Source organism: Phragmites australis, chromosome 16 (assembly GCF_958298935.1).
Source record: "Phragmites australis chromosome 16, lpPhrAust1.1, whole genome shotgun sequence".
Taxonomy (NCBI): Eukaryota; Viridiplantae; Streptophyta; class Magnoliopsida; order Poales; family Poaceae; genus Phragmites; species Phragmites australis.
In genome coordinates this window covers 2486763-2513719 of record NC_084936.1, presented here as the reverse complement: position 1 = coordinate 2513719, position 26957 = coordinate 2486763, and the positions used below count along the sequence as shown (strand labels likewise).

General features: G+C 41.9%; 1 protein-coding gene across 2 annotated transcripts; it reads left to right on the top strand.

The window, feature by feature from the left end:
* LOC133896096 ((E)-beta-caryophyllene synthase-like) lies at nt 1-26943 on the top strand. 2 transcript variants are annotated; one of them, XM_062336614.1, is made up of 6 exons: nt 1-428; nt 25073-25439; nt 25534-25752; nt 25849-25984; nt 26064-26315; nt 26395-26943. In XM_062336614.1, exons 1-6 carry the CDS (start codon nt 26-28, stop codon nt 26674-26676), a joined length of 1659 nt encoding a protein of 552 aa, XP_062192598.1. In that variant the 5' UTR covers nt 1-25; the 3' UTR covers nt 26677-26943. The 2 variants fall into 2 exon arrangements, with proteins under 2 accessions (XP_062192598.1, XP_062192597.1); XM_062336613.1 differs by lacking the exon at nt 1-428 and adding an exon at nt 24472-24953.
* Nucleotides 26944-26957: the final 14 nt, after the last annotated feature.

Below are 26957 nucleotides of genomic sequence, written 5' to 3'. Positions count from 1 at the left end.
TGTGTGATCAACCCCAGCCGTTGCTATGGCGACCACCACCCACGGCCCCATCGCTCTGGCCTCGCAATCGACGAAGCAGGACGTGCAGCACAATCCCCGGCTGTACACCCCGAGCCCCTGGGGCAACTTCTTCCTCACCCACCAGCCGTACACGCCGGCAGAGCTCCTGTCCATGAAGGAGAAGGCGCAGGCCAGGAAGGAGGAGGTGAGGCGGATCTTGCTGGACGCCGCCGCCTCCTCCGACCTGGCGCGGAAGCTAGACCTCGTCGACGCGTTGCAGCGGCTTGGAGTCGACTACCACTTCAAGAAGGAGATCGACGAGCTGCTTCGTGCCGTATATGATGACAAGGATGGAGCTTCTGATGACCTCTATGTCACCTCGCTGAGGTTCTACTTGCTCAGGAAGCATGGGTACACCGTCTGTTCTGGTAAGTTCAGCAAAAAAAAAAAACTCCTTCCAATGCACTAGTAAAATATTGTGTTCATTTTCTATTTTGTAATTTTGAAATGTGTCTTGATTTATTTGTGATGAGTGATTAGCAAAATTGTTATTTTGGTTTGATGATTTCTATGTTTGTGTAAGAGTGTCTATGTATTGAAATTGTAATCACGTCTAACCAAAGTTAGAGAGAAAATAGTGTTGAAAGTTTTATCTCTGATTTCAGAAAATTTGTGCACACTGGAAGTTCTGGTGTGAACATATGAAGTTTCGGTCCTCACCAGAAGGTTCGGTGCTGGAGTTTTGTGCACGCCGGACCATTTCTTGCAGAGAAGAAATTTTCATGAAAAAATTGAACTTTGAACATCGAAAGTTCCCTTGCCTCTAGATCATCAACTGATCATCAACCCGGAAGTTCTGATCCAAAACCAGATATTCAGGTAAAAACTTAACCAGAAGTTCCGATCCAAAACCGGATATTCTGACCCATTGAATTTTCCAACTCTGAAATTCTTTACTCTATATCAATTTTGGTTATCAACACTTGTGAAAGGAACAAGTCACACAAATCATAGTTGGACCAGTATTAGAAGAAAAAAATCAAAGTTGTGTGTACTATAACAAGTACCACTACTTCTCTAGATCACTCTCGTCATGGCAGGCTAATTATGAAATAAATTATTTTTTGTGGAAACTACAATCAACTAATGCACAGGAGCAACCGAAGCTTCACGAGCTGCACGTGGAAACGGATGGAATACGAATCCGATACTACCCTTATCAAGAGTCTCCCGCGCAGCTGTACCGCTGAAAAAGGAGCCGAACCTCTCGTCCTCCAGAACGGCAGCAAAAACAAATTACGTAGCACTTTCAGCTGCATGCTACCGGGGCATGCAAACTCGAGATGGAGCCTCGTCTCTGGCCGTGCCGTGTGTGCAACTTCCGCCTCCCCGGCCGTCAGAGAAGCAAGCGTCCGGCTTCCACTGCCGGCGTCGTGGGGCGGCGGCGCGATGGATGCCTCGGCCACACAGCACACATGAGGGAGAGAAAGAGAGAGGCGTCAGCGGCAGTTGGAAGCGGTAGAAAATCGGTTTGGTTTGATTGGCCAGCCCATGATGCCCTTCGCCCTCAAGTTGTCGTTAGGCCTGATGTTTCAGGTGACACATCGATGGGCAGGTCTTTAGGAGTTTATGGTAGAGTGTTTTTATAGGTGGATAGATTTTGATTCTCGGTGATTTCTAGTTTTGAATTCATAGTTACTTACTATCGCTGCTAATTCATAAAATCGCTAATTTACTATTGATTTAAAAACTGATAATGATAATTTTTTCTGTAACAATACGACTGAATGAGTGACTCATCCTGTTCACGGAGTCGGTCTCACCTGACAGTCAAATTGTCATTCGAAGTACACATGGTTGGGAGGGACACTCAGAACAGTGCCTCAGCTTCTTTCTATTTTCACCATGCAGTGAAACGCTCAAGGATATCTTCATTTTACTAGTAGGTGGGGCCAAGACTCCATGGGTCCCACCAATCAGTGACGACGAAGCGGATATGGCGCTCCTAAGTGAATCCCCTGGCCAGCCGTGTGCCACGCGTGCGGTCCGGATGTGCTGGCCAGATTTCTGTGATGGGCGGTGACCCTACCCCACTCACTCTCCATGACCCACCTTGGTTCACGCACCATCTCACTAACGCTAATGCTATAGATAGTTAAACCGAAGCACAAACAATGGCTAGCAGCTATATTGTCAGCATGTGGCTGTGAATTGACAAACGCAAAATTAACTAATGTTTATGCTTTTAGAGGACTTGGCTAGCAATATCAGGTTAGTCAAAAATGCAAAGTTTGTATTTTAAGATTTGGAATTATCATTGCTCATTTTATGGAAGTGATAGCCTTATTATCATTACCCTTATTATCGTTACCGGGTGATAGCATGACCAGCAGTAATAATCTTAATTATCACTGCTAATTGTCCACTACTAGTTTAAAATCCAAAACCAATGAAACCATTTTTGTATCACAAAGTTTACATGTGGTTTGACTAATTTTTACCATAATTTACAAAGGTGTAATCTTGAAATATGTGCGTGAGTTATAAAAATATTGGAGGGAGTATATATTTGTATGGACAGAGCAGCCAACACAAATCGTGCTATGTCAAGTACTTATCTTGACCACTCTACTCTCATCGGCCTACTTATAAAATCAATTAAATATTCATAGAAGCAATTGAGGCTTCGATAGCTATTGGGTTACTTACTCCCTTTATCTAAAAAAGCTATTGGGTTACTTTTTAAAAACACTTCTACTTTCCTACTTTTTGATGCCACAAATAGCTGAAAGCATATCATTTATACTATATATGGTATAAAAATCTTGCTCAAGTCGATAAATATTCTTGTGACTAACCGGACTTTGTAGCTGAGCGCTGGTATCCCACAAAAGTAGAGCTGACTCATGGAACCTCTAAGTGATAGTTAGTGCAACGTGTTCCCGTCTATTAAGGATCAAACTTCAAATTTACTCCTGGTGTGTTTTACTATAGCAAAAAATTTTCAGTGATAGATGATATATCTGTCGACAATGATCCTATGATAACTTCGTCAATCTTTAAACTTTCTCATAATCTCTAAATTCTGCATCTCCGGCCTTCGGTAGGTGATGTATGAGTTCGTGTATATGGTGGGTTGAATATGTGCGTTTGTGAGCGTTTCGTATATAGAAAGTTCGTACCTATACCATTATCGATCGTCTGTAGGTAATGCAGTAGGAAACCGCAATGTGTCCCGAGAGTATATAAAGGGTTCATGGGGATTAGCACTAAGCAGAGCTAGCTATTAATAATAATCCATTAAAGAAACGTGCTCTATTTTTATAGCTTTATCCTAAAGAAAGGACTCAAAGAAAACAGGAGAACAATACTTTTCTAGATCACTAGTTGCAAGTACGATAACAAGTACTAGTACTACTCTAGATCACTGTCGCCGTGGTAGCCTAATTATGAAATAAATTATTTTTTTGTGGAAACTAAAATCAATTCATGCGTAGGAGCAATCGAGGCTTCGCGAGCTGCAGGTGGAAACAGATCGAATATAAATCGAAAGCTACCTTATCAAGAGTCTCCAGTGCAAGAGGTAGATAGGAAGATACGTACACTGGGTTAGCTAGGAGAAAATGACACGATCGAAGAAGAATAGTGAATTGAGATTCAGAGACCTGCACACTTTCAATATGGCATGCTGAGGCAGGCATATCGTTTGTTACTTGACCCCCATTCACTTTGTGCTAGGATCCTAAAGTCTCGGTATTTCCCAGATGGAAATTTTCTCAGGGCTAACATCTAGGCCGGGTATTTCATATACATGGTGTAGCATTCTTAAAGGCGTGCATTTGGTTAAGCAAGAAATAATATGATGTGTCGGAAATGGAGAATCAATATATATATGGAATAACCCATGGCTCCCTCGAGGGGTAACCCCGCCAGCTACACATAGGGATCAATGCATCCTTCATCAAGTTTCGAAATTCATTGATTTAATTATGGCTGGATAGGACTCGGAGTTGGTAAACTCAATCTTTTTGTCTAAGTGCAGCAGAATGTATATTGTCAATCCCGGTAAAGGAACAATTTCCAGGACATGCCTGCATCACACTTGATGCTAAAGGCTTGTTCTATGTTAAACCAGCTTATAAAATGGGAATCCAACTACAAGAACAATGTCTGCGGAGATATACTGCGACTTCGGAAGGAGATAAAAGTATCAAATCGATTTGGACAAAAATATGAGAGATGCCAGTGCCAAACAAAGTGAAGATGCTTATATGGCGACTTTGACACAACAATATGTGCGCCTTTACGCACTAGATTGGCTCATCGAGGCATCGATGTTGACAAGAAATGTCTAGTACGTTGCAGATTGGATGAAGGTTGGGTAGTCTATTCTTAAAATGCAAATGGGTGAAAGAAGCATGGAGAATAGAAAATATGGAGGAAGTTCAACTGAAGCTGATAGATTGGCAATCGGCGAAATAAATGTTTAGAACCGTACGGACTCTAGAGCCAGCAATACAAATGAAAACTTGCACTCTGTTGTGGATCTGGTGGTCAGCAAGAAACAAAATAATGTCGGGAGAGAGGTAGGAATAATGATGTGATTAGCCATTGTATTGCCTATCTTTTGTCAGATTTTCACTAGCTGAAAAAGAATAGTCAAAGCTCAACCGAGAAACCAAAAGCACAATTGAAAGTGTTAGGAAGTCTAGCAGGTTACGTATTGAAGTGGACCTGTCTCGAGTCCTAAGTAGGATTAGAGTCTAACACTTCGGGGTTTTTAGTTCTTTATATACGGGAGGAGACCCCTTATTGTAACATACAGAAGAACAGATAAATAAAGAATAGACATCTTTTTTTCTACGCTTGTGTCTTCTTTGCAATTATTCTCTAGAGGGATTACTGGACTACACCCGGTAGCAACGGTTTCTCAACACGTTATCAGCACGAAGCTCTGCCGGAGATCAAGCTAGAGGAACGAATCTGCCTACGACCGATCTGCACTGCATTGACATCGTCGTCAAGCGAGCAGATCTTTGGCCTAGCCTATATACCCTACGCGGCACGAATTATTCACAATAATTGAAAGGTACGATAGATTTTGTACGTACCCTAGCCACTACTGTTTTGCGTCAAAATAGATCTGAAATCGCATCACATGAATAGTAGTAAATTCGCACGAACAGTAACAAGTACCATATGAATCGTCGCTATGTAGAATCGAATTATGAACCGTAACTAGCACAATATGAATATGCTACGGTTTGTCATTACTACTATAAACTGGCTACTATTTTCGATCTATCCTATGCTATGCAGTAGATCGATTCTCTACCCCAAAGCCGATTTGCAAAATTTGCTCGATGGCCGGCAGCCGCACAGACGTGCCGCCCGCAAGCGTCCGCCAGCTTCCTCTCTGGTTTTCCGCGCAGCCGTCCCGTAGACGCGCTGCCCTGGTTTTCGCGTGTCATCCGCGTGCTGAAGTCCTGCCAGCCGAAGCCCCCCTGCTGCAGCACATGTACTGTTGTTGGCCAACGCCGCTGATGTGCTGGCTGCTACCCTGACGTGCGTGCTAGCCAAGCCACCTGTTGCACGCGCTGCCGCGCCCCTGCGCAGATTGAAAAAAAAAGGGAGAAAAGGCCTGGCTACCGTGCGCCCTTGTGCTGCCTGCACGCCATCCTCTGCTGATGTGCGGCTGTTGGCCAGATGGCCTGCAAAAATGTTGATTTTTTCTGAGTGTCATTTTATGATTTGATCAATCATGAAATTAACTCAGTTCGAAAAGTTTCCCCCGAACCCCCCTTCCCACCCTATTTGTAGGCAGCCTGCCGCGTGAAAGAAAAAGGAAGCAGGCCATGCAAGTAACGATTGCATGCAAGCAATAAAGCAAATGAAGATTACATGCTTCCCTGCTCCTGATGTGTGTATGCATGGCGCATTGCAGAGCACGCCAAGCCATGCAGGCTGGATGGTTGCAAATCTCATGGCTGCGATGACTAAAAAAGGAAAAAAGAAAGAAAAAAACTTGCATTTAGCCCCCTGGATTTTCCAACATTTAAGCGCAGTCTCTGAATTTTGCGTTTAGGCCCCTAGTTATTCTGAAAATTATCCAAAGACTCTGATTTTACAAATTAGACCCTGTAGTTTCTGAAAATTACGCAAAATTTTGGAATTTTGTGTATAAACCCTTGGGCTTACGGAGAATCTTGAAAATACTTTTCCTACTTGAAAGTATCTCTAGAATTTAAATTTTGCATATGTTTTAGCCATTATGCAATATTTATTTCTATATTATTTTGCTGTTTAAATTGCTTGTTATGCGTTTAAATTCAGTAAAATTCACATAATAGTATAGAAAATATCGAAAAATTGCAGCAATCCAATTTAGCAACATGAAGCAACTTTACTGGTAGTAATACTTGCATCATTTAAATATGTAAATGGCTGGCATCACGAACAAGAAGTTCGCTGAGCTGAGTGCTGATGGCCGTAACTATCTCACTTGGGCATCGGATGTTCGGATTGTACTAGGAGCAAAAAGGCTCCGCGCTGCAATTGGCTTAGGAACAAGTAGTACAATTGTTCCCACGGAGGATGAGAATGATCAAGCACTTCATTTTCTCCGCCGTCATCTCTCACCCACTTTGAAGGATGAGTACATGGCAATGACCAGCGCTAAGGCACTATGGGACGCACTGCAGGAGCGTTTTGAGCGTCTTTAAGTACAACATCAAGCCTCTCGCAGAGCAAGAATGGGTCCGGCTCCGTTTCTGTGACTATAAGCATGTCAGAGAGTATAACTCCGTGTTGCACCGTATTTGCACACTATTGTGTCTCTATGAGAAAGAGATCACAGAAGAGGAGAAAATTGAGAAGACTCTCTCCACTTTCCACCCATATGCGGCCGAATCCGCACGCAATCACCGTCAATCAAATTACAAGAAGTATTCTGAATTGATTAATGTGTTGCAACTCCATAAAATTCATGATGAAGTCATAAACAAGAACTTCTTATCCCAGCCGCAAGGAAGGAGCAGTGAACTAGAAGTCAATCAACTCTCTTTCAAAGCGCACAAGATCCACAATAAGAAGCGGGAGAAGGGAGGAAAGAAAGTGGTGACAGGCAAAGTCAAGCCTAGTGATGATAATGGCAAGACAAAGAAAGAAGTCAAGCCTTATGGTGAGCAGAACCAGACATGCTTTAAGTGCGGTGTTTGGGGCCATTTGTCCCGCATCTGCAAAGCACCTAAGCATGTTGTGGAAGCATTCCGGAAGAAGAAGAAAGAGCAGCCAGAAGCACACCTCACCATTGCAGTAGGGATGGAAGAGGACAAAGCAGTCGAAGTTCAAAGGGATGCATCGCACATGAAAGTTGCTGATGCTCCCGCAATGACTGTAAAAGACCTCCCAATGAAAGATGATGCAGAGGCCTCTGCTTTGCCCTCTTTCACTACCATAGTAGATGCCGAAATGAATGAAGCGAAAAACAAAGCCATTGAAGATGAAGTGGCCAGATATTTCGCAGACTCTATCTAGAATTAGAGTAATTAGTCATTTATTTCGTTAGTTGCTGAATTTAGGAGGATTGAATAAATGTAAGCTCTAGAAGAGCGGATCTTAGCTGCAAATAATTTTTCGATAGTATATATAAAGTATTTAGTCTTTGTGCTACCTTCTTGCATGTGAATGATTGAATGCTTTATTTATAGAATATGTGTGGCGCCCACATGGAGGAAGTGTGTATTGTGGATAGTGGAACCACAAATACAATCTTAAGAGAAAAGAAATATTTCCATTCTATCAGAAATAGCTCTGAAAAAGTGATGACTGTCACTGGTAGTGATAAATGCATAGTTGGATCTAGAAGAGCCGCAGTCACACTACCTATGTGAACTACTTTTCACATTGAAGAAGCATTGCTGTACCCTGAATCTACAAGGAATCTCTTAAGTTTTAAAGACATTCGCGCTAACAGTTTCCATGTAGAAACTGGTGAAGAAGATGATAGGGAGTACCTATACATCACTAAGCGTGATAGTGAACAAAGAATATTAGAAAAACTTCCCTCTATGAGCAGTGGCTTATACTACACTCGTATTAGGGCACCTGAAGTATTCACTACCTTAAAGACTGTATTTCGTAGTGCGAAATTATTTTCCCTATGGCATGATAGATTAGGTCATCCTGATCTTAGAATGATGAGGAACATAATTACTAACTCACAAGGTCATGGCATAAATGTGAAGAATTTCTCGAATCATGAAGATTTTGTATGCCCTGCATGTGCTACCGGGAAATTAATAGTGAGACCATCTGTCTTGAAGGTACAGGATGAAATCCCTGCATTCTTGGACAGAATCCAAGGGGATATCTGTGGTCCTATTCAGCCGCTTTCTGGCCCATTTCGGTACTTTATGGTGTTAATAGACGCGTCCTCAAAGTGGTTGCATGTATGTTTACTATCTACCCGTAACCACGCCTTTGCAAAGTTGATCTCGCAGATCATACAAATCAGGAATAATTTTCCGGATCATCGAGTGAAGTCCCTTAGAATGGACAACGCTGGAGAATTTACTTCGAAAGCGTTCGATGATTATTGCACTGGCATGGGAATTAAAGTTGAACATTCTGTACCGCGTGTCCACACCCAGAATGGACTAGCTGAAGCACTAATCAAGAGAATAAAGTTTATTGCTAGACCATTGTTACAGCGCTGTAATTTGCCTGCTACATGTTGGGGACATGTAGTCTTGCATGCAGCTGCCCTCATTAATTACAGACCCTCCTCCTACAACATCCATTCACCTATGCAACTAGTGCAAGGGGTGATCTCGAAGATTTCCCATTTACGTAAATTTGGATGTATGTTTATGTGCCAATATCACCGCCACAACGGACTGCTATGGGGCCTTTGCAGAAAGTTGGAATCTATGTTGGTTATGAGACTGCATCCATAATTCGATATTTAGAACCAGCAACTGGAAATCTGCATATGGCCTGCTTCGCTAACTGCATTTTTGATGAAAATAATTTTTCGTCATTAGGGGGAGGAAATAAACCCTTAGATGAGAAATGCCGGGAAATTATATGGCAGGCTGAAGGAATTGCAGCACATGTCCTCGCACTAGTGAAGCAAATGATGAAGTACAGAAAATCATCGACTTACTGAAAATTAGCAAACAATCTGCCTGATCATTTTTGTGATTTGAAGAGCATGACTAAGTCGCACGTGCCTGCACGCAATGCACCGGAGAGGGTGGAAGTACCAAAAGAAGGTACCCCTCATCTTGTCCTAGGAGCTCCAAAAAATAATAAAAGAACAAGAAATCCAGTTACTGAAGTCCCAAATAGCCGGAGACGTCTGGCGAAAGTGGGAAATGAGAGCTTACCATAGCCGATCACAAAAGTGCCCTAAAGGAAAAAAAAACGGGAGCCAGTTGAGACCTGGTGATGGTATGGAACCTCAAAAAGTAGACATACCAGATTTGAATCTTCCCACGCAGGAAGAAACCAGCGAAAATGCGCGCACTGAAATCGACGCTGGTAAACTAAAGGACCTTGCTCCAATAGTAAGAAATTATGAAGAGCAAGATGAAGAAGCACCTGAAAGTGCAGCCCATGATGAAATAACAATAAACTATGTGAATTCAGGGGAATCCTGGAATAGAGCAACCACAATAGTCGACACATACTTCGCAAATAAAATTGCCACAGTCATAGATCATGACCCTGAGCCTGCATTGCTCGCTGAATGTAGAATGAGGTCAGATTGGGAAGACTGGCAGAAGGCAATAACAGCTGAACTGTTGTCCCTGAATGAAAGAGAGGTCTTTGGACCAGTATGCCACACACCACCCCACATCAAACCAGTGGGATACAAGTGGGTTTTTGTTCGTAAGAGGAATGAAAGGAATAAAATTTTGAGGTACAAAACACGACTAGTGGCACAAGGTTTCACTCAACAACCAGACATTGATTATGAAGAAACCTATTCCCCGGTGATGGGTGGAATTACCTTTAGATATTTAATCTCAATGGCAGTCAACCTAGAGTTGAAAATAAAGTTGATGAATGTTGTGACCGCATATCTTTATGGGGGCCTAGATTCGGACATTTATATGAAGGTACCTGAAGGAATACCATTGTCAAATCAGGATAGAGGAAATAGATACCTTTATAGCGTACAATTGAAGAAGTCGTTGTATGGGTTAAAACAGTTAGGTAGAATGTGGTACAATCGTTTGAGTGAATTTCTTGGAAAACGAGGCTACACAAATTGCACGGATTGTCCCTGTGTATTCATAAGAAGGTCCCAGAATGGATTTTGCATAATATCTATATATGTAGATGATCTGAATATCATCGGTACAGAAGAAGATATTGAAGAAGCAAGTTCATACCTGAAGTCTGAATTTGAAATGAAAGATTTGGGTAGATCCAAATTTTGCTTGGGCCTGCAGCTAGAGCATATGGAAGATGGAATCTTTGTACATCAATCAAACTACACTCAGAAAGTGTTAGAGTAGTTTGGTTTTGAAAAATTATTTCCTGCTAAAACCCCCATGGTCGGAAGATCATTACAAGCAGATCAAGATCCCTATAGACCTAGAGAAGAGGGGGAGGAGGTATTGGGACCGGAATTCCCATACTTAAGTGCAATAGGTGCGCTGATGTATCTGGCTAATTGCACTAGGCCAGACATAGCGCTTGCAGTAAACCTACTTGCACGATACAGTGCAGAGCCCACTAAAAGACACTGGAAGGGCTTGAAAGATATTCTGCGCTATTTGCAAGGTAGCAAGGATATGGGCATGTTCTACAGAAAGAATCAGGATCTAAGTCTTGTTGGATACGCAGATGCTGGGTACCTGTCAGACCCGCATACAGCGAAATCACAGACTGGCTATGTTTTCTTATGTGGTGGAACTGCAATATCCTGGAAATCGTCGAAGCAAAGTCTTGTATCTACTTCGATGAACCACTCAGAAATAATAGCTCTATATGAAGTCGCACGAGAATACGCATGGCTTAGAAGAGTGATCAATCACATCCAGCAGTCATGTGGCTTGAACACTACTAACACCCCTACCATTATCTATGAAGATAATGCTGCATGTGTTGCACAAGTGCAAACAGGATATGTGAAAAGCAACTTAATGAAACATATCAACCCCAAGTTCTTTTATGCTCATGAATTGCATAAAATGAATGAAATAATGGTAATCATACCAAGTCATGTGAGAATCTTGCAGATTTGTTCACTAAGTCTCTCCCTGCATCTAGTTTTGAAAGATGTGTTCGTGGCATTGGGATGATGAGGCTTAGAGAGTTGCACAGTTCAGGGGGAGATATTTCACATAACACCGATAAGAAGAATTAAATCTTAGTCAAGAAGATTAAGTACCTAAGGTTAATCATGAAGATTACTTGAAGCATTTGGGTGAATTGTACTCTTTTTCCCTTATATGAGTTTTCCTGAAGTTTCTCATGGCAAGGTTTTTAATGAGGCAATTCGTGTGACCATGTCGCGAGCTATGTACTCTTTCTCCTAATTTTTCCCACTGGGTTTTTGGGGAGTTTTGATAAGACATAAGCATTCCACGAGAAGTGCCCAAGGGGGAGTGTTAGGAAACCTAGCAGGTTACGTATTGAAGTGGGCCCGTCTCGAGTCCTAGTAGGATTGGAGTCCAACACTTAGGGTTTTTGGTTCTTTATATACGGGGGGAGACCCCTCATTGTAACATACAGAAGAACAGATAAATAAAGAATAGACAGATTTTCCCCTATGCTTGTGTCTTCTTTGCAATTGTTCTCTAGAGGGATTGCTGGACTACACCCGGTAGCAGCGGTTTCTCAACAGAAAGCACCACCTTGTCAGGTAGCGAAAGTAAACATTGATGGCTTCTTTAATAAGGAAAACAAATTAAGAAGATGGGGCTTTGTGGTATGTGATGAGATAGGCAAGATCCAAGTAGCAGGTGTAAAAAAATCAAGAGAGTTGGCAACGCCCTGCATGCAAAGTTGGAAGCAGCGCTGGTAGATCTTCATCAAGCGAGCGTATGGTCTCTCGTTAGGCGAGTGTATGGGGTATGACCAGAATTATTCTTGAGTCTAAGGTTTCAAATTTCATCACTGCTCTGAAGGGAACTACTTTTGATCTTCCTCCTCTAGGGGTTTTGTCGATGAAAGCGCGAAGTATGATACCGAAACACTTTACCGAAGTTGGAGTATCTTACTACACCTGCAATTGTAATTCGGTATATTTTTTTGTGATTTTTTTACAAACCTGTTATGATAGCCACTAGTGCTAGATTCTGACATAGGTTAGTTGTTAGATGTATGTTTTTTTATAAACCTGGTAGGATAGTCACTAGACGTAGGTTAGAATATAGATCTAGTTTTAGAATCAGTGTTAGATATAGTTTAGCAACTATATCTTATTTGTACGTATATTTTAGCAATTATATATAGTATTTAGACATATGTTAGGTATTAGATGTAGTATTTAGATATAGTGTAGTCATAACTGGTGTGGTAGATATAGGATTTAGAGGTGTTTGATGTAGCGACTCAAGAATATATTGTTGTAGCATAGATTACATGTTGAGTCATGTTTATAATGAATTTTCCATTGTAGATATAGTTTTATATAATTATTTCTGTTCTATCACAATAGTGTTATGGTTTTGTTGATGCTTGCTAGGTATGTCGGATATGTGGCAGTTTAGGATTTTTTATAGGGACAATGAAATAGTATATGGTTCGGAAGGGGTAGTATTATCCACATTTTAGTGAATGGAGAAGGGTATCTCCAGACCTACGTACAAAAGTATCAGATACTTATACGCCTAGTTGATGCAGAGTTTCAAAATAGACCCCGAGGTTCAAGAGATGACCACTAGCATTGTGGGCAACCGAGCGAGAGATGGTATGTACTGGGAGGTGTACCCGCTCAGTGAAGATAAATTATGGAGGAGGTACTTGCAGGATGTTATGTGAAGAGATTGGCCTCATATGTTGTTTGTGTGATGAAAGAATAAGGAGGCAATTTGGGAGATAGAGGATGAGGGGTATGAGGAGGAGGAGGGTTGAAAGGATTGGTGACGTCGTAAGAGGGGGTGAATTAGGACACTTAAAACTATTTTGTCTCTAAAAGTAACACAAGATAAATCTATATCAGTTTCTATCTAAATAAGCTCTAGGTTTATCTAGTATGTCTACTCTACCGATCAAAGCACTTGCAACCTATCTAAGAAATACCAGCGAGTCAACAAGATTGCGGGCGAGTCACCAAGACTCTAAGGTGCTAGTGTGGTGCCGGTGTACTAAGAGGTACACTATTGGATCACTCCTAGATCCACTCTCTAGGCAGCAATCACCTAGCAACTCACTCTGTAGGCCTATAAGCACTAATCACTCACTAATCTTGTGCTTAATCGCCTTGGATGATCACTTTAAGCACTTTTGTGGCTTGGATGTCTTCTCAGGTGTATGTGAACTTCTCTGGACTCCAGCACACTCAAATGACTGAGTGAAGGATGGACGTAAGAAATTTGCGATATTGAGGGGATAAACACCAACCAATCAAGAGACATGAGACAATCCACAAAGCAATTGATCGTGATCAAATTTGTAACCCACTTGGCCCCTTCCGGGCTACTAGATCACTCCAGTGCTTCGGGTACTACGGACCCTCTGCCATCCATTGCAGCAGAGCCGTTTCATGAGCGGGGGCAAAAAGACAATAAGTAGATACATAAGATCGAGTCGCTTCAAAAAAAAAATTAGACAATGTTCGAGCGGCCTGTCATTGAGACAAAAACGTGTTAAGCATATAAGCACTTTCGACTTGATTTGCAGTGGTCAGTTACGCAAGATGGAAACCCCCATTTTGGGGCATCCTACTTATTTTCATTGTCTTCGGATATAGTAGAATAATTTAGGGGTATTTATAGCCTTAAACTCGTGCACTAGCCGTTAATCTAACGACTCTAAAAAGCTGTTAACACCCGATCCGGTGAGAATAGTAGTACTAACACCGGATCATCCGGTGAGTACACTCTCACAAACTAGCCGTTGGAACCCCACTCAAATCTCTACGAACACCGGATTATCCTTGGATGACTCACTGAACACCGGACAAATACACCAGATTATCCTATGTGTATATGTTCATTTTGATACTCTCTGAAAATAATAGTCCGGTGTGTTCATTTTGTGAACACCGGATCATCCGGTGAGTATAGCAGAAGAAACTACCCGTTGCAACCCACTCAGACTCATTTGTAAACATCGAATTATCCTGTGATAACTTATTGAACACTGGAAAAAGCACCAGACTATCCTATGTGCATATCTTTTCATTTGATCACCTCAAAATTCATGGAATAAGTCTAATTCATTTCTCTCTTTGTTTCGGCTTCGGCGACTTCTCTTTTGTTGCATCCATGAGACCTACTAAAGTATATACTTGATAAATATGTTAGTCCCAACGACTATGTTGTAATTAATCACTAAAATCACAATCATAGCCTAATAGGGCTACTTTCGCTACAAGGGTGATGAGGAAGAGTATGATGAGGATGTTGATCCGAATAGTATACATTCATCGGATTATCTGACTGAATTGACCGGTGAGGCAGATGAGGAGGAACGGATCCCTTCTCTAATTGAACAGATGGAGCATGATGATCTTGAGGCTAACGAATCTCCTAAGTATGACATCTCGAATGATGAGGACGATGCTCCTGTTCCTGCAGATTGAAACAATCCAAACTTTAACAACCTTATGATCAATGAGGAGAATCAGGTGGCCTGTAAGTATACGTAGAATGAGGTAACCTAGGGTGCCAGGTACCCTACCAATAGGCCATGAAGGAAGTTGTGACTCAATAGGAGACATCACTTCGATGGTAGTTTTATATTCTCAAGTCAAACAAGAAGGAATATGATGTCAAGTGCGTGAAGGAGTATTGCCTGTGGTGGGTGTACCGCTTCAAGGACAAGTGGGTTGAGCATTGGGAGGCATCGATTGTGATGGACCACACTTGCACAATGGACGAACTTGAGCCCAACCACAAAAACATCACCTCAGCCTTTGTAGCAAATGTGATGTACACTCAAATTATGAACAATCTAAACTACAAACCAAGGTCCATAGTTAGACAAATTGAGAAGTACAAGTATACTATCAGCTACAACAAGGCTTGAAGGGCGAAAAGGAATGAAATTAAGATGAGGTTCGGGACCTACGAAGCATCTTATGACAATCTTCTACACTTGTTGTAGACCACTGCTGAAATAACCTAGGGACGTATTACGACATTGACAAGTACGCATTGTTTTTCAAACCTGGCAAGTATGATCTGGACCAATGTTTCTTCGCATTAGGAGCATGTACCAAAACTTTCAAGCATCATCGGCATATCTTGTTCATCAACGACACTTTCCTTATCATTAAGTACTTAGGACAGACCTGACTACTATTGTGTTTGCTGGGAACAACCAAGTTCTAACGTTGGCCTTTGTATTTGTGGAGAGTGAGAGCACCACCAGTTGGTAATGGTTCTCGTACCGTGTGAGGATGATAATTGTTGGTGCTCGAGCAAACGTGTGTCACAAGTAACATGATTTTTTGCACGAAATACTCGCGCGCGTGGTTCTTGGAACTCAAACTCGAAACCTCTCAGCTCGCGCGAACCTTCCTTACCATCCCACTATAAAACTACTAGTGATACTAGTAGCATATGCATTTATTTTGATATCTTCTATCTCAAACTTCAAACGATTATTTGGACATCAAAATGACTTCAAATGAAAAAAAAGTTAACTACAAAGTTGTAGATCTCATCGAGGGTTACAATTTTATATGTCCTCATCTGAATTTGTATGAAAAATATATGAATTTTTTAATATAAACTATCATCTATTTCCATAGTTCACATGAGAAATCGTCAGCTCCACGTCATATGTGGGTGGTGCAACGTTCATACTCCTCATCACTAGGACGGACTCTAAGGCCTGCGGGGTCACAAGGAAGTGTGACTGGTGGTCCCAGCAGCCCATGCTACAATTGTGGGCGTGTCAGGCACTTTGCGTGGGAGTGTCATTTCCAAAGATTGGAGCAGTGGTGACTGCTCCAAGACCGCCACTATGAGCACAACCCTCTCAGCAGGCATCCAAGGCTACGCAAGTTCCCAAACGTGACCGGGTGAACCACATCACCGCCGAAGGGGCTAAGGAGGACGACATCGTGCTCATTGGTACGGTACTCATAGATTCCCACCCTGTAGTTGCACTTTTCGATTCTGGAGTATCTCATTCATTCATTAAGGAGGATTATGTCTTGCGTCACAATATGGTCACCAAAACTCTGCCTTCTTCCTATCATATTGATGCACCCAGTACCCAGTTGCAAACCAATCAAGTCATTCCTTTGGCCGAGATCCTTATTGAAGAAGTTTCGTTTTCTGCAAACTTGATCATTCTTGATACTACGGGAGTGGATGTCATCTTAGGGATCAATTGGTTGACCAAAAATGGCGCTCTCATCGATTATCTCTCTCAAAAAATCAACCAGTGTCCAGATACCCCTCCACTTGGGAGAGGGTGGTCCCCATCTCTATACTTTGGAGTGTGCCACAACCACAGACCTTTGGAATATCCTAGTGATGTGCGAGTACTCGGATGTTTTTCTTGAAGAATTATCGGGGATGCCGCCCAACCGGGATTGTTATTTTATCATTGAACTCGCACCCGGAATGGCCCTGGTGTCTAAAAGACCCTATCGTATGCCTCCGATTCAGTTAATGGAATTGAGGAAACAGTTGAAGGAATTACTTGAGAAAGGTTTCATTCATCCGAGCTCATCACCTTGGGGATGCCCGGCTATCTTCGTCAAAAAGAAGGATAATACCTTGAGGATATATGTTGATTATCGTCCTCTCAATGCAGTCACCATCAAAAATAAATATCCACTTCCCCGCATTGACATCTTGTTTGATTAATTGATCGGTCCTCATTTCTTCTCCAAGATTGATCTAAGATTGGGTTATCACCAAATAAAGATTCGATCAGAAGACGTTACTAAAATGGTTTTCTCCACTCGTTATGGACTCTATGAGTTCACGGTCATGTCCTTCGGCCTAACCAATGCACCAGGTTACTTCATGTATCTAATGAACACAGTGTTCATGGAAGAGCTGGATTCTTTCATCGTAATCTTCATCGACGATATCCACGTTTATTCCAAGACCAAAGAAGAACATACCCAGCATCTTTGAGTCATTCTTGAAAGGCTCCGTGAACATCGTCTCTATGCTAAGTTCAGCAAATGCGAATTCTAGCTCAAGAAAGTTGCTTTCCTCGGCCATGTCCTTTTCGAAAATGGTGTCGCTGTTGACCCAAGCAAGGTTCAAAATGTGCTCAATTGGGGGCAACCACAGAACAACACCAACATCTAGAGTTTTTTTGGACTTGCGGGATACTACCGTCGGTTCATTGAGAACTTCTCCAAACTTGCCAAGCCTATGACCGAACTCTTGCAGAAGGGAGTAAAGTTTGCTTGGTCCAAGGCTTGCGAACAAGCCTTCCAGACTTTGAAGAATCTTCTCACCACTACTCCTGTCCATTCTCAACCAGATGTGGACAAGAGTTTCGACGTTTATTGTGATGCTTCCCGTATAGGCCTCAGTTGTGTTCTGATGCTAGAGGGCCGAGTCATCGCCTATGATTCTCACCAATTGAAGCACCATGAGAAAAATTATTTAAATCATGATTTAGAGCTTGTCGTCATTGTGCATGCTCTAAAAATCTGGCATCATTACCTTCTTGGCAATCTTTGTAATATCTACACTGATCACAAGAGCCTCAAATACATATTCACTCAAGTCAACCTCAACATGAGGCAAAGAAGACAGCTTGAATTGATCAAGGACCATGAATTGGAGGTTGATTATCATCCCGGCAAGGCGAACGTCATTGCCGATGCCCTGAGCTGAAAGGCTCGGTGCAATTGTCTTATGGTCAAGCCCAAAAATGCCACACTCTATTATGAATTTCAGAGACTTTGACTCAATATAGTCTCGTAGGGATTTCTTGCAAATCTTGAGGTCAAATCCACCCTCCTCGATCAAATCAAGGATGCATAGAAGAATGACAAGGGTATGACCCGAATTTGTGACAAGATGAAGGAGGGCAAAGCTGTGGACTTTTTAGAGGATAATCAAGGCATCTTGTGGTTTAGAAAGTGATTTGTAGTCCTAAGGTCCATGAGTTAAGGAAGAAGATTTTGGGTGAAGCCCATGACTTGTTATTGTCTTATTCATCCCGAGAGCACCAAAATGTATCAATACCTCAAGCAAAGATTTTGGTGGACCTGCATGAAGCGTGAGGTCACTCGTTACGTCACCGAGTGTGATGTTTGCTGGAGGGTGAAGGCCGAACATCTCAAGCTGGCTGGTACACTCCAACCCTTGTCTATTCCCTCTTGGATCTGGGAGGAAATTGGTATGGATTTCATTACTGGACTAGCTAAGACCACTCGAGGGTATGACTCGATTTGGGTCATTGCGGACCGGTTGCCCAAATCATCTCATTTCCTTCCCGTCAAAACCACATTTTCTGTCAAGCAGTGTGTGGAGCTTTACCTCGCTCAAATCATTTGTATTCATGGTATTCCTACGAAGATTGTCTCCGACCATGGGTCTATCTTTATCTCTCATTTTTTAAAGAGTCTTCATGAAGCTATGGGGACTAAACTCTTCCATATCTTTCCATAGGTGAGAGCACAAGCCCTTAACATGTCTTCCATAGCACCACATACCATTCAATGGGAAATATGCTTGCCATTTGCGGAATTCTCCTACAACAATAGTTTTCAATCGAGTATCAAGATGTCCCCATTAGAAGCACTCTATGGAAGGAGATATCGAACCCCATTGAATTGGTTCAAATCCAGCGAAAGAGCTTTTCTGGGCCTGGATTTGGTCAAAGAGGCGGAAGAGCAAGTCCTAACCATTCGCAAGAACCTTCTCACAACTCAATCTCGTCAGAAAAGCTATGCTGATCGTCGTCGGCGTGAGCTTGTGGTCAAGACTGGAGACTTCGTCTATCTCAGGATCTCTCCCCTCAAAGGAACACAGCGTTTCCAAATCAAGGGAAAGTTGGTGCCGCGGTATGTTGGACCTTTCCAAATTGTTGCCCGGCGTGGCAAGGTGGCCTATCAGCTGGAGTTACCTTCATCTCTCTTCGTCGTGCACAACATTTTCATGTCTCACAATTGAAAAAATGTCTTCACGTTCCAACTGAAGTTGTGACCGTGAATGACCAAGAACTTAAACCCGATCTTTCTTATTGCGAGCACCCTGTTCACATCCTTGTTGAAGCCGAACAGAAGACGCGGCGCAACACTTTCAAGTTTCTCAAGGTTCAATGGAGCAATCATACCGAAGATGAAGCGACATTGGAATGTGAAGATCAACTTCATGCCGATTACCCTGAGTTCTTCTCCAACATGTGAGTGTTGCTTAAGTTTCCATCCCCACAGCGTGGTTGTCACGAAATCATGAAGTTCCTAGATGCGTCGTATTCTCCCCTAAGCTCACCCGAATCTCAGGACGAGATTCTTTTAACGGGGGGAGGTTTGTCACATCCCAAATTCTGTAATCACATCATTAAGCATAATCATGCATTCTTTTAAGGGGCGATCATCATAAGCATCAGGTTTAATTTTTAAGCATGGTTGAGTACTTGTTATTTCTAATAGTGGTTTGATCTTTGCTATGTATTTTGAAAATAACCAATGTTAGAGTTTTCACTAATTTAAGTCTCACGTAGGCGTGGTGGGTGAAGCCATTTAAATTGGATTCATCACATTTTGTTATTGTAGCACATATATTTCGAGAATTCTTGGGCATTAGAGTACCTCGTTTGGGAAAACAAATAGAGAGAGAGGGAGAGAGAGATGGTTTTGCGGCTATTTGAACTTGTCTCCCTTGCAAATGGGACCCACCTTGGCCAGCCCACCAGTTCACTTCTCCTCCTCAGCTGCAGCAGCACCCCTTCCCTCCCCTACCCGCACCCTCTCTCCCTCACTCACGTTCTAACAACCAAGGCAGCAGGAGCTCTCCTCTCCCTCTCTCAAACATTCTCCCCTCTCGACCAAAAATCTCCCTCAAGATCAATGAATCAAGGTGTACATATTATCTCACTGTTTTCCCCATCTCCTAAGCTTCCTATCCACCCAAGAAATTCTCACATGCATGAACATTTGGAGGAGTTCAATCAATTTTCGTCACCCCTCTTTTTCTGAACTTTCAGCAATATGGTCTCCTCTCCTCCAAGCTTTTTCCCTTGTTTCTTTCCCAAATTGACGTACACTAGCCTTGGCAAAGATATTGGGTAAGTTCCCTAGGATCTCGTAGCAACAATGCACATTTTAGGATGGATAAATTCAAGTTTTGGAGCTGCAAATTGAAGAATGATGATGCATGTTGTTCTTGATGAAATGGAGCATTTGTGAAATGTTTGGATGAGTTGAGCTAGTGATTCGATTTCGTGGAGTGGATAAATTAGGTTTAGAATACATGTTTTAGTGCCTATACATACTTATGTGGGTTAGATTTTAACATACAAGTCGAATCAGGTCGAAGAATCATCGAAAAACATGTATTTTGCAGGAACTCGGAGGTTCCGAGTCACAACCCAGAGGTTCCGGGTGATCCTAACCAAAAATACATGATGACCCCCACCCAGAGGTTCACCCAGAGGGTCCGAGTTCACCCGGAGACTCTGGATTCTACTATTCATCAGACGTTTTTCTTTTTTTTTACTTTGTTGATAGTTTGTAAATTTCATAGTTAATTCATATGAACTCCAAAAATTATGAGATCAGTTGTTTCAGGTTCGTATGAGTATGTCATACATATTAAAAAATGTTATAACTCAATATAATACTTTTAATAATGAATTATTTAATTGAATGTATTTCAACTTAATTAAATCACTGTTAATTAATACCATCTCTTGAAATTATGAAACCACTTGGACAATTCATGTTTTGATCAGTGCTATCTAGGAAAAATATACTTTGGTATGAAAGTTCTGTTTAAATTGTTGAAGTTCATTTAATCTTGATATCTAGTTTAGTAACGGTCCTTTTTGATAGCCCTTAAATAAATTATTTATACCATAAGCATATGTGCTTCAATTCGAGTGTTTCTTACTGTATTATGTTCATTACCTGGTACCACATCCCCATTAAAATTTTGTAGCATTTTCATAGCATCTCTTTCATGCTCATCATTGCATGCATTCTTCTTAGTGAACGAAGGACCGGAGGGTAACACGAGCGTAATCGAGAGCGATCCGGAAGTTGTTTCCCTTGCTTGTGAAGCTGATAAACAAGGAAACCATCTAAGCATTTTCATCCCATTACTTTGAATCATATATTATGTCAATTGATAAGTTATGCTTTATGTATGTTTGCATGTCAATGAGTCTGTCGGGTTTTGGGTTAGATCCTATTTGTTGCAGTACCCTCCCTTGACATTATTTATCGCTTGATCCTTTGTAACCTAGGTTGTTCATGTCACGTAATGGTCTAACTTAAAAAGAATGTGTTATGCTTAGCATGGCTTAGGTCCTCGGTAGAAATCGAGCGGTGGTTTGGCCATCGTTCACAAGCTTAGGGCTTACCTTATTTCACAAAGATAATGATGATTGAGGATTGTGTAAGTTAGTGAGGATAAGCCGAGATTCGAGCGAGCAATAGGGATGGCTCAAGAAGGGGGGCTCAGATGCTATAGCGCTTGAATCGATTAAGCACCGTCCGTTGTTGTAGTTGGCTTTAGCACTTGTCCGTACTTACCACGTATCCGTATATGGGACGGATGAGCCGAATACCTTATGTAGCTGTGATCTTTTGGCGTGCTAGTATCGGGTGTTGTGGGTATAATAGGCTTGGAAGGGGTATCTAGTTTGCTCTGAGAGTAGTTCTAGATGACCCCCGCATGCCGAGGCGCATATATAAACGGCTGGGGTTCATTTGGGAAATGTTGACATGAGTACTCCCTTGTGTGGATTTGTGTGGTCACGCAAGCCGTATGGTCCTCAAGTTATGTGGGTAATAGAATACCCCCTGCAAGGTGTAAAACAATTCGAATTGTCGCGCTCTCGGTTTGCACGTTTCTATCCATTTGCATCAATCGTAGAGTTCCGGTTGTGGTTGTGATGGTATGTTGGGAAATGTATGGTGATGTTGTTGAAGCTTTGATATGGTTCAAGTTATAATTATGGTATGGTAATGGTCTCAAGATAGAAGGTTGTTTATGGTTAGATATAGATGCTTACACTTGAGTCAAAATTGCTCTTGCATATGAAATTCACTTAATCTTATGGCCGAATTCTTGATAATTCTTCTTGCAGTCAGGCTATATATGTGACCATTATGGATTAAGTCTTATGAGTACCTTCGTACTCACGTGCTTCGTTTGCTTTTCAGATGAGGAAGGTTTACTTTCTGACTACTTTATGCCCGCCGTTGTTGGCGACAGGCACAAGTGTTGTTATTTTGGGGTGGCATCTTAGGGCAATGGTGTTACCCATCTCTTATCATTATGTAACTATTTCCGTTGCGTAGCTACTCTAACAATGTTCGGTTTGTACTTGGTTATAAAGTTAATCTACTTAAAGACTTGTAACTTAATTTAATTACTCGCTCTTTATTATGTCTTGTGATGATATGCTTGTTGCAAATGCGTGTGTTCTGATCTTGGGCATAAAACATATACCGGGACTACCGGGGTGATATTCTGGTTAATCGTGTAGTCATGATTATATAAATAATCGACTTAATGATTAATTAGAATATTATTTAGACAGTTACTCATAGTCTGTGTATAGCTATGTTACAGATGAAATTGTAACTGTCTGTAACAAGCTCGATATCACATACAGTTTTGTAGAGACAGAACTTATAATCGTCTGTGATAAGATTTAAAATATATCTATAATAACCCATTTTGAGGTAGCAGGAGAGATGCATTTTTGGATGCTGGGAGTGTTCTTTGAGGCCAAATATTCATATTCACGAAAAATGCTTACACAACTGTTTATGGTCGTGTCCATACTTGATAATTTGTATGACAATTATTGCACCATAAAAGAAGGCAGTGTCTTCTTAGCAGCACTACAAATGTTCGCATCACTTGTTGTTCAAATTCATCATGCTGCTTTTTTTTTAAGATAATAGAAGTATAATTTTTAGTTTCTACATCAACAAGACGTGCAGATGCAAACAACTATTTTATTTTAAATTAGGCACTCAAATTTGTGTCTAAAAGAATTTGCACTTGAATGATCTAAATGTATATCCACACTCTTAATCAACTAAGTTTGGCTTAATTTCTAATCATGTTGCTTATTATACAGTAACAAAGGTCTACATTGTATGCCTCATATTCCTCCGCAGGATCTGAATCATATATGAAAAATTCCTAATGTTCTGGCGAATTATGTTACTAGAATGCATGACTGAACTATTAAAAACGTCAATGATTTGTATGTTGCCGGTAGAGATTCTTGGGTAAGACAAGATCAACAGTGAAACTGAAAAAGATAGGGTGTCCATCCATCTAACCAGAGGCGAATTATGTTACTAGAATGCTCGACTGAACTATTAACCTCAAATATTTGTATGTTGCCGACACAGGAATCTTTGGTAGGAAAAATATCCTGCTAACAAGGTACTGATCAACAGTAAAACTGAAAAACGAAAGGGTGTCCATCCATCTAATCAGACCGCCACTGACATGCGTGCACCATGTGTTTCATGTGCACAAATCGAAGTAATGGCAAGTGTTTGCAATAAATACATAAGACAAGGCGCAGGCCAGAGAGGGAGGGAGAGGACGAGCAGGGTCGAGCTAAGAGCCAAAGGCAGGAGAGAGCAAGTGTGTGGACATGGCGGCGTAGTCTAGATCTGGTATTGTCATGGTTAGGGTTTTTTTGGATGATGACCGAAAAAAAGAAGGAAGAGAAAAGACATATGACAGGTAAGATCCACTCGTCGGTGACATAAGAGAGCGAAGAAATTCTAGTCTATTGATATATGATAGCTAGTCCCACCAATTATCAGCACTCCAAGTGACGACAAGCCCTAGGCTCACTGTACATGTAGATTATGGGTACGTGAAGTGCTTATAGGTCCTTATTCTTTACTCCGCGTACCAACACACACTTATTTTTATAAATTTCAGATTTTAGATAATATTTTTTAAATTTTCCAATAAAATAATATTATTTAAAAAAACTCCATCGCCTTCGCCTCAGCAGCATTTTTTTATTGGTAGCGACCCGCAACTCGACATGACCGTACCTTTGAATGGTATTCTGATCTACATCACTGATTATTGTGCGCGCGCGTCTATATAAAGCCAGCGAACCCAGCCATCTTCTTCAACCCATCCACCGCCCTCGAGCTCAGGCATCGATCATCCAGCGCTAGCTAGCATCCTAGCAACCTGCGCGATCAACCCCAGCCGTTGCTATGGCGACCACCACCACCCACGGCCCCAACGCTCTGGCCTCGCAGTCGACGAAGCAGGACGTGCAGCACAATCCCCGGCCGTACACCCCGAGCCCCTGGGGCGACTTCTTCCTCACCCACCAGCCGTGCACGCCGGCAGAGCTCCTGTCCATGAAGGAGAAGGCGCAGGCCAGGAAGGAGGAGGTGAGGCGGATCTTGCTGGACGCCGCAGCCTCCTCCGACCTGGCGCGGAAGCTGGACCTCGTCGACGCGCTGCAGCGGCTCGGAGTCGACTACCACTACAAGAAGGAGATCGACGAGCTGCTTCGTGCCGTATATGATGACAAGGATGGAGTTTCTGATGACCTCTATGTCACCTCGCTGAGGTTCTACTTGCTCAGGAAGCATGGGTACCCCGTCTGTTCTGGTAAGTTCAGCCAAAAAAAAAAAAAAAACTCCGTCCAATGCACTAGTAAAATATTTTCTTTCATTTTCTATTTTGTAATTTTCAGTTGCGTTAACATGAATGTTCAATTATATGTGCAGATGTGTTCCTTAAGTTCAGAGATGAGCAAGGAAACGTTTCAAGTGATGATGTGAACTGCTTGATGACGTTGTACGATGCTGCACATCTGAGAACTCACGGGGAGGAAATACTTGACGGCATCATCACTTTCAACAAGAGCCGCCTCCAAACCGTGATGAAAACAAATTTGGAGCCGGAGCTGGCAGAGGAGGTGAGGTTCACATTGGAGACGTCTCGGTTCAGGCGGGTAGAGAGGGTGGAGGCAGGACGCTTCATCTCGGTGTACGAGAAGAAGGCGGCGCGAGATGAGACCATACTGGAGTTTGCAAAGCTGGACTACAACATCGTGCAAGTTCTCTACTGTCAGGAGTTGAAAGAACTTACAACGTAAGTGGGCACATTGGTATAAGTTGGTAGTCATAATTTGATAACTTAATTCATACTATATATGTTCTAATCATATGTATTCGTCGATTTACAGATGGTGGAAGGATTTCCAGTCACGGACGGACCTGAGGTTTGCACGGGACAGATTGGTGGAGATGCATTTTTGGATGATGGGAGTTGTTTATGAACCTTATTACTCATATTCACGGATAATGCTCACAAAGTTGATTATGTGTATTTCATTGTTCGATGACCTCTATGACAACTATAGCACCACACAGGAGAGTAATATCTTCACCACAGCCATGGAAAGGTCGGCCTAGCTCACTTCATAATATTAAATCACAGGTGGAATGACAAAAAATTATGCATCACACAAAATCTAACTTTACTGAAATCGATGATATAGGTGGGATGAGAAGGCCGCAGAGAAATTCCCAGCATACTTGAAGGCGTTATACAACAATATACTTGGCACAACAGATGAGATCGTGGAAGAGTTAAAACATCAGAATAACAAGCATGCTGAAATTGTCAGAAAACTGGTAAGTCGCTCGAAAGATCACAACATGAAAAGTTTGCCTTTTAAGTTAATTTTAACATCCGGTACATCTTTCTATTCAGGTAATTGACATCGCCAAATGCTACCATGCTGAGGTCAAATGGCGTGATGAACACTACGTACCAACAGATGTTGAGGAGCATCTACAAGTTTCTGTCAGAAGCAGTGCAGGTATGCACATCAGCAACCTTGCCTTCATTTCACTGGGAGACGTGACTACTAGGGAGGCGGTTCAGTGGACTTTCACCTATCCGAAAATTATAAGAGGTGTTTGTATTGTCGGACGCATTGGTAACGACATGATGTCACATGAGGTAGATACCAACTCTATCTCCACATACAGATTTAAACATTGTAAACATTTTCCTCACGGTTCCTTTCTTTTTCTTGAAGCGAGAACAAGCTTCGAAGCATGTGGTATCCACTGTGCAAACTTGCATAAAGCAGTATGGGGTCACAGTAGAGGAAGCTAATGAAAAGCTTAGAGTAATGATCGAGGAAGCATGGATGGACATCGTCCAGGAATGCCTCGATCAAAAACATCCTATGGTACTTTTGGAGAAGGCAGTCGACCTTGCACGAACAATGGATTTCATGTACAAGCGCGAAGATGCATACACACTCTCATTCAGCCTCAAGGACACTATAACTTCAGTGTACGTGAATTTCGCGTGAGTTGTATGATCCAGTGTCAAGCATGGCTTTTCGGCATATTGTCTGACTAAGTTCAGATGTGTAGGGTATACTACTTTACCTCCATGGACCTAAAATAATATGAGGTGTGTTGTACCTCTTACCATATATATGTAATTGGGTCTCAAATATAGCCTCTCCGGTTTGTTTCTGTACGAATAGACACGGTAGAGGGAGTCTTGTTGTCCATTAGAGCTCCCAAACAGTTACTACAGTTTTTAAAGTAATAAAGAAGACATTGTTCTCGGATGATTTGTCTCATA

Bases quoted from the DNA above. Each gene is read 5' to 3' on its own strand.
- LOC133896096 (XM_062336613.1), top strand. From the start codon at position 24,548: ATGGCGACCACCACCACCCACGGCCCCAACGCTCTGGCCTCGCAGTCG. The intron at 25,440-25,533 runs GTAAGTGGGCAC...GTCGATTTACAG, and splicing joins GAGTTGAAAGAACTTACAAC to ATGGTGGAAGGATTTCCAGT. The intron at 25,985-26,063 runs GTAAGTCGCTCG...CTTTCTATTCAG, and splicing joins CTGAAATTGTCAGAAAACTG to GTAATTGACATCGCCAAATG.